This window comes from Plasmopara halstedii (assembly GCF_900000015.1).
Source record: "Plasmopara halstedii genome assembly, contig: Scaffold_322, whole genome shotgun sequence".
Taxonomy (NCBI): domain Eukaryota; phylum Oomycota; class Peronosporomycetes; order Peronosporales; family Peronosporaceae; genus Plasmopara; species Plasmopara halstedii.
Window position 1 is genome coordinate 1,481,270 of NW_020187243.1, and position 8,342 is coordinate 1,489,611.

The following is an 8,342-nucleotide window of genomic DNA, read 5'->3' on the forward strand; positions in this document are numbered from 1 at the left end:
CAGTGACATAAGTCCTCGTCGCTAAGCAAAAATGACGGTGTCACTCAACCGCGCTTTCAGCGCCTCGTCATACAGCTGGCTTCGTTCGATCGTGGAGTGTCGAGCATAATTGCCCGACGCCCCGGAGTCAGGAGCATGGCGGATGCCATTACCATCTCGGCCTCTATTACCCAGAGCAAGAGATTCCCATTATTTTTACTCTCGAAGGTACCATGAGCGGCCTGGGTCGGGAGGAGTCATCCGTCGTCGACGGTGAAGCTGTCGACGGTGACGCTGTCGACGCCGACAGCTTCTGCTGTCAGTGCTCTAGCAGAGTATTTTCATAGCTCGAAAACGCCTTTAGGCGCGCGTTTATCGCTCCGGGACCTTGCGAAACAAGGTGCTCCACACCCTCAGGGCCAAGTAGGGACATCAGCTTATTAAGCCCGTCCTGCATGCCCTGGGGCAAATTGAAGAATTGTTCCATCCTCACAGAGGATCAGTTGTAGCGACTATGGCGTAATTTAACTACAAGTGCTATATAGTGCAGCGGGGCTGCCGAAGCTCTTTGCTTAGCGGGAGCTAAGCTATGGTCACCGACCTTACGTTCTATACAAGAACCAGTATGAGTGTAGCGGATCGCAATCCGCTACCTCGAAGAGTACTTGAAGACGTTAACCAAGGCAAAGATGCTCTTCCATTCAGAATTGAAACTGTATTTAACTGTTTTATTTGCGGCAGAGCCGCCAACATCTTAAACCTTAGGTTATCTTAATCAAATAGTAAAACCTAACTAATATGCATTACTATGTTACGGTGTAGCTACACCATTGTGTGATCGCACCAACTTGTGTAATCCACACCTTTGTACGGTCACACCCTATACAAGGGTACGTGTAATCCCGTTAAACCTTCATAACCGAGAATGTAACGGGGCAAACCTTTAACATGTATTACAGTTGTATCAATATAACCGGAATGTCGGTATCTTACATGATACTGAACTTCGAATAAGTAGTAAGTTCTGAGTATTCAAATACCGAAAATTTCGGTATATTACGGGGTCCGATGTTACACAAATAGCAGAGTATAGTTATCTGATAGGTAGGAACGCACTAATTCAAACTCTGTGAGCTAACGAAGGACTTGAAAAGTCAAACCTTCCTGTGTGCGAGTAGCCTATACCGCAATTCGGTGTCTACTTAGCTCTAGAGTATATATTAGGAATTAGTGTGACAGCTCTGCCATTTCCAAGAGTATATATTAGGAGTTAGTGTAATATTAAAGAAATTCGTTCTAATATCTTAGAATAACGCTGGTATTATATCTGACCATACCTATGTTTCGGCTTCGTCATCTTCATAAATATAGGTACCATATTCACAATGACACCAAGTATAGTGAAAGTTTCATACGCAACGTGTTTACTACATCCATACTAAATGTGTAAGATTATTGCCCTTTACAGATAAGAAAAAAGCTTCGTTTAAACGTCCAGTCTTTTCGAAAAGCTTACATAAAAACGATTGAAATAATTTGAAAAGTGGAGCTGAATTTGCAAATCATTTTAAGAATCCATTGGTGGTCAATCCCCGCAACATTATGAAGATCATTGTCGTCGGGTCTGGTATCGGTGGTATCTCTGCCGCATACCATCTCGTCAAAGATGGTCACGAAGTTATACTGCTCGAAAAAAATGCGATGCTGGGCGGTCACACGTACGAAATGGAAATTGACGGCGAGATGGTAGATATCGGCTTTATGATGTTTGGAGACTCAAACCCCAACATCAAAGGCTGGTTTAAGTCGTTTGGCATCACACAGCCGGACGGAACGACAAAGAAGCGCATTCCTATGAGCCTCACAGTCACATCGGATGTAGAAGGCGATCTGCAGTTCTCATCCCGTGCCCCGTTTCATGGCAGTGTGCGCAATCTCTTCGACGTTCGAATCTGGCGCGTGCTTATTGACATTTACAAGTTTACGATGGATCTTATGACGATGCCTGTGAAGGATCAAATTACTACACGTGAATGGGCGTCAAAAGGCCGCTACTCCAACGAGTTTTTTCGCCATTATTTCCTAGCCTTTGTCTCTATTCTCTGGACGGTGCCCAAACATGATGTTTTAGATCTGCCTGTGACACAATTTCTTCGATGTCTGAAGTCGCACTCCAACTCATTGTACATCCCGCTGTGGCAGGTAATTCTCGGCGCGCTGGGGCGTCGCACAGACCGTCCGAAGCACTTGTGGTGGTACGTTGGCTCAGGCTACATTGAGCCATTCCTTAAATTTTTTACGGAAGAGCACAGTGGTACAGTACGTTACAATGCCACGGTTGACCAGGTCGAAAGAGGCGGCAAAGCCGTTGTGTTGGAAAATGGAGAAAGAATCGAGTGCGACCACGTCGTCCTCGCAACTCACGCTGACCAGAGTGCCAAAATGTTGCGTTGGAATGAAGAGGCTTACCGTTCACTGATGCGTTTCCACTTCCATAAAAGCATAATGTATGTTCACCGTGACCCCATCATGCTACCGCCGTCGAACAAAGTGTGGAGCAGTTGGAACGTCCTCATCACCAAAGATGAGCAGTACATCTTAACTTATTGGATGAACCGAATCCAGCGTCTTAACAGCAAGGAGCACATATTCGTGACCATCACACCGCACGACTGGAAGGGTAAACTTCCTGCTCCTGATAAAGTCATATCTGCCTTTCGTTGGGACCACCCACGTCTACTAGCGGACTGCATCCCGCAAGACGAGATCATTCAAGAGGAGGGTATTACTCTTTCCGGCGCTTGGTTAGGACGCGGCTTTCATGAGGATGGATTCGTAGCTGGCCGTCGAGCGGCAGCTATCATCCGTGATCCGAAGCACCGGCGAACGCAACTTTACAAAGACCCTGGCAATATTCCAGTTCCGCCTGTTCCTCCTTTCGGTGTCCCGCTGAGCATGCACTTGATTGGTGTGACTGTTATTGGCCTGATGGGTTTTGGATTCGCCAAACTTTTGAGAAGCAAAGCATGATCTCGATCCTTACAAATGGTCATGATCTAAGGACATGGCGATTGTAGATTAGTGTCTACACACTTCATCATCTGAAATCATTCCTTTGTATCAAACAAGTGTAGAGCTCATTGCAGTGACAGCAAACGATAGATGGCCATTATTAGAATGCTCTGTATGACAAGCATTTCTGATAATAAATAAAGATGAATTGACAAAGGCATGATAAGGACTTCGTCAGGTGATACTAATATTATGCTGATGATATCATGTTGCATGGCACACGTACCTTGTCCAAATTACGAATCATACTTTTGCCACGTACAAGAAAGAGTAGCAAAATCGATGCGGACGCTCTAGCATTTCCGTTGACTCGAATCTAGCGTTTTCGTTAAGCACGGCTGCAAAGTCTACCCAGCAAGAAAGTCTTCTCTTGCGCATATCCTGAAGATGGCATATTAAACTGAGCGATACTCCTTTTGTATAATTTATGAGCAAAAGATGTCGAGGTTGGCTCTTGTTGAAGAGACGTCAGTGTGTATTTAGCTGAGCCAGCTTGATCTCCTGCGCTGCAGAGCAACTTACCAGCTCAAACAGCATCGTTTTTTTCAATTTGAAAGTGCATGTGCTGTTGATCTTAACGGGGACCGTACAAAAAATATGATTTACTGTTAGAGAATCTTTTTACGAAAATTGTTCAAAAGAGCAATATTCAGATTGTAAATTATGCGGTAGATTTTTGTTAATTAAAACATTCTCAACAATGAACGCACCAAATCGCAGTGACTCGTACCTGCTTCCTGAGGGCGCCCAAAAAGTTACGTATGAGAAGGATACAAAGATTTCGAACGCTGGAAAGTTTACTATCCTGCGTGAGGATCACACTATGGGCAATCTAATCCGCATGTGCGTCACAACAAAACAAGAGGGTTATTCATTGATAAATGTCCATGCTAATTTTTTCTTGCCTGCTCAAATCCCTATAGGCAGTTGCTGCGCGACCCAAACGTGACATTTAGCGGCTACCGCCATCCGCATCCACTTATCCATGACATCATCGTGCGCGTGCAGACAAATGACGCCTCATCACCTGTGGAAGCACTAGCTAACTCCCTCGATGACCTCAGCACCGAGTTTGATGAAATCGCACAGAAATTTCGCCGCCTCACAGGCAACACAAAAGATCACAGTTCCTTTAGTTAGGGCATTGCTGTTTGGTTTTAGCAGTGCAAGCTACAATCAGCGCCGATACTTAAAACGGGCTGCATGAAATCAAATGTCTAATTATTCAACTATCATTTTTTTAAGGCCTTGTCAATATAAATATTCTTAGCTTTACAAACGAAAACAGTGAGACGAGCTTCTGGGCTCTTGCACCTTCGTTTAGAAGCGGTAATCGCTGCTCGCAAGTTGTAAGCACCGGTAGTCTCTGGTACTGCAATTGAAGAGTGCCGTCATCGTCCCTTGGGCTTGTGTGTGAAGTTTACGCCCTAGTGTATATGCGCTTGGTAATCATGTGCGCTGTCCGACACCAAACTGCGCACTTGACAGTAGTAGTGAAGTCGGATGTATGCATCAAAACTTGTTCTTCAGCGCAAACATATCAAAAACATCATAACGAAAATGTTGATAAGAATTTTTTAAATTTTCGTCCTCGAGGGGACTCGAACCCCCAATCCCCGCCTTCGGAGGGCGATGCCTTATCCATTAGGCCACGCGGACTAGGAAATTTGACATAACAGTTACATAACTCAATTTAAATAAAATTGTTTACTTTTTTTAAAATAGTCGTTCCAATTTTTACGGATGACCACCGAAGTGGATTCTTCTTAATATAGTCGTAAATTTGTACGATTTACTAGTTTTGGTATCACACGAATTTAACATTTATCTACTTTATATGCTTTTTGGGGTATTGACAAACACTTTTAAATGCTTCGATAAATTACCGAATATGAAGTTCTCTGCTGTCTTTAATCCGTCACAGCTCCGTTACTAATATTTTGTCAGCCTATGTCCTGTTTAAATTAACATTAAAGCTGACTGCTATTTTTCGAGAACAGTGAGTATGACGCTCGCGAAAGAATACTTGGCATGATCGTGGGGGAAGCTTGCTCCGCTGGATATCCTATATCGGACTTAAATGAGTCAGATGATATTGAGCATGCTTAAAATAGTACTTGGCTTGCGCTGAAAAGGAGGACAAACATCTTTGCATCAATGCAAGTAAGAGTCGTGGGCAGATGAGCTTGGATCTGACGAGACTAAGAATGGTTCATCCTGGCCAACACAGCTCAGGCAACAACATCGAGTGACACCCCCAGTGCACCGAAGCTTCACAGGTTTGCAGCGAACAAGTGCATACACTAGCAAATGGGGTGACGGGGGCTAATCCAAGGGGAAAGCTAGTCGTTTATCTTAACAACGCCAAAACTCGTGGAGATCCCGAGGAATCTTCTCTTAGGGCATATAAGGGGCTACAAGGAGAAGAAATCATGGAGTTGGTACTAATAATATCAAAAGAGGAGCTGAGCGACTCGTCTATCACGTAGGATTTTGTTATAAAAGCATTGAGCCCCACAACTGATCGTCTGTTCTCACGATCCTACAAGTCTTTTCTTCTGTTTCAAAAATATCACACCCCGCACGCGCGTTGCCCCCGAATCGAGATGGCGTAATACAGCTGACCTGATTCCTGAACCATGGCCGAAGGCTCTTACCACGAGGCGGTGGGGCGTTGTAACGGGTTACACTTGCCCTTGTAAGAAAGTACGGGTCGCACAAGATTGTGCGACCGTACATAGGTGTGTATTACACAGTTAGTGTGATAACACAGTGGTATGGCTACACCGAAACAAGAAGCCACTAAGTGGCAGGTTTACCAGTAGTAATGCATATTACTATAGTAATCAAGTTTGCTATATTAATTAGTATTACTATATTAATTTAAAAACCTATGGTTTTAGATATTGGCGGCTCTGCCGCAACTAAACAATGAAGTACAGTTTTGTTTTTGAACAGAAGTGTTCGTTTGCCATGCTAAGGCTTTAGCGCCTAGATATCGCGGATTGCGATTCGCTACACTCGTACTAGTTCTTGGAGAGAACGTAAGGTCAGTGACCTTAGCCTAGCTTCCTCCAAGAGAAGAGCTACGGCAGCCCCGCTGCACTTGGTAGCACTTGTAGTAAATCTACGCCTGAGTCGTTACTACTATGGAGATGGAGTAATACTCCTATGCTCAAGGGCATGCAGGACGGGTTTAAAAGACTGATGTCCCTGCAAGGCGGTGGGGGCGTGGAGCACCTCGTTGCGCAAGGTCCCGAGGCTATAAGCGCGCGCCTAGATGCGTTTTCAGGCTATGAAAATGCTCGGTCAGATCACTTACAGCAGAGGCTGTCAGCGTCGACCGCGTCTATGACGCCACCGTCAACGACGGATGATTCCTTTCGACCCAGGCCGCTCATGGTGAGCGTTAAGACCTCTGAGGGTAAGGATGGAGAGAATCTCCTGCTTTAGATAGGAGAGGTCGAGATGGTTATCGCATCTGCCATGCTCTGAAATGAGCAACAGCGCGTGGCGCTAGCTTTCTCCAAGCTCGAGGGCGGAGCGCGAGAATGGTCACTAACTTGCGGTGCTTTGGTTGAAGCTGCGTACTTCTTATATAAGCGTTAGCTTCTGCGAGTGTTCTCGCCGCCTAATCAGGCATAACGCGTAAGATCGTGTTTTTTGCTGCTCGACAGGGCAAGATGGAGTTGATGGACTTTGTTTAACAGCTGAGAATTCTTATTGCCGGGATGGCAGCCGATCCTTTCCCCGAGGCGGTCGCAGTGACCGTCTTTGTGGTTGGCCTTCGCACTATCGTGGCCAGAATGGAAGTCTTTCGTGTGCATCCGTATTCTTTAGAAGAAGCGTTGAACGTGGTTTTGAATAGCCGAAATCAACTTCAAGCTGGCACGACTTGGTTGGAATGAACACCCTCAGAGCGAACCTGAGCCAATGGATCTCAGCTATGCTGAGAAGGAGGAGGGAGAGCTCCGAGCTGCTGTGCAACTTGTAAACAACCAAAGGTGTTTTGTTTGAGGAGGATCCGCATCGACTTCGGACGGGTTGTTCCCTCCGCAAGGCTGCGTAAAAGTTCGTCGAATCGACATTCGCTTCTAGCCAGTCTGTTATGACGCGGAGAAACGAGAGTACTCAGTAGGCGCGGAGCGCCCTACTGAGGATGACTTGAGTTCTGTTGTGCCTTAAAGAGATAGACGGCAGCAGCTTCGTGCTCTTGAAAACGAAACGTCAGGCTTGCTAGTCGTAAAAGCGACCGTGAAGGGCTTTGAGAAGCCACGGAAGATCCTTATCGATTCCGGGGTGATCGGGGACTATGCTCGACACTCCACAATCGAAGGAAGTTGTATGCTAAGGCCAGAAAGCCCGGTCGAGTGACACCGTCACTGTTTGCTTGGCGACGAGGACTTGTGTTACTGTGCCGAGCATCCCTGAGGACCTCAGTGTCGAGTTACTTGACTTTGATAGCGTGGAACGCTACTTAGTCTTAGACTTGGTTTTTAGGTATGACTTTATCCTTGGTATGGCATGGTTGGAACACCATGAGCCATGAATTGATTGGATGTCGAAGAAATTGGGTGCTACGCGCACGTATCCTAGTGGTGCTTGGTGAGTCATGAACCCACCTCTGCTAGGAATGAGAAGCGCTATTGGCGCGGGCACTTGACCGGGATGGTCAATGTGCATGTCCGAATTGTCGAACACCGAAAGTGTATTGGACAAGAGTCCTGAGCATGGCTCGCGGGCTGAACGCATATTGGTACGTAACTCACTGAGCACTGCTCAAGTATAGGAGCAGTTGCTGCACGCCATGCATGGCATGGTCGGACGAGGTCCGAGGCGTTGAGGGCGAGGCCTCAGTGATGCACGTGGACTGACACTTAATATACCAAGTACTGCTCCGTTTTGGAGCAGTTGCTGCATGCCAAGAGTGGCATGATCGTACGAGGTCCGAGGCATCCTGGGAGGGCCCTTCTGATGCGCGTGGAATGGCACGTTATACCTTGGTCGAAGACTGCGTAAATAGCAGCTCTTTGTCGGATGTAGTATATAACATCAAGGCTCCGGTGGAGCATGGAGTGATGACGCTGATCGATGCCGTGTGCGTGTTACCACAGTCTCGCCGAGACGTACAGCATGCGACAGCGACGCCGTAAGCTAGCTGCAAGACGCTGGGCGTCGACCCTGACCCAGGATGTGTCTATCGTAGACGTGACGCCACTTGTCGGTCGGCTTCCGGACACAAAACGTGGGTGTCGTATATGGAGGCTTGCTCTCACGCACCATTCCTGCGT

At 46.5% G+C, this 8,342-nt stretch overlaps 2 protein-coding genes across 2 annotated transcripts; both read left to right on the forward strand.

The window, feature by feature from the left end:
* Positions 1–1,581: 1,581 nt before the first annotated feature.
* PHALS_08438 (Amine oxidase) lies at positions 1,582–3,009 on the forward strand (the record flags this gene model as incomplete). Its single annotated transcript, XM_024723786.1, has 1 exon — positions 1,582–3,009. One exon carries the CDS (start codon positions 1,582–1,584, stop codon positions 3,007–3,009), a length of 1,428 nt encoding a protein of 475 aa, XP_024574728.1.
* A 742-nt stretch (positions 3,010–3,751) lies between these two features.
* PHALS_08439 (dna-directed rna polymerase ii subunit j) lies at positions 3,752–4,191 on the forward strand (the record flags this gene model as incomplete). Its single annotated transcript, XM_024723787.1, has 2 exons — positions 3,752–3,894; positions 3,975–4,191. 2 exons carry the CDS (start codon positions 3,752–3,754, stop codon positions 4,189–4,191), a joined length of 360 nt encoding a protein of 119 aa, XP_024574729.1.
* Positions 4,192–8,342: the final 4,151 nt, after the last annotated feature.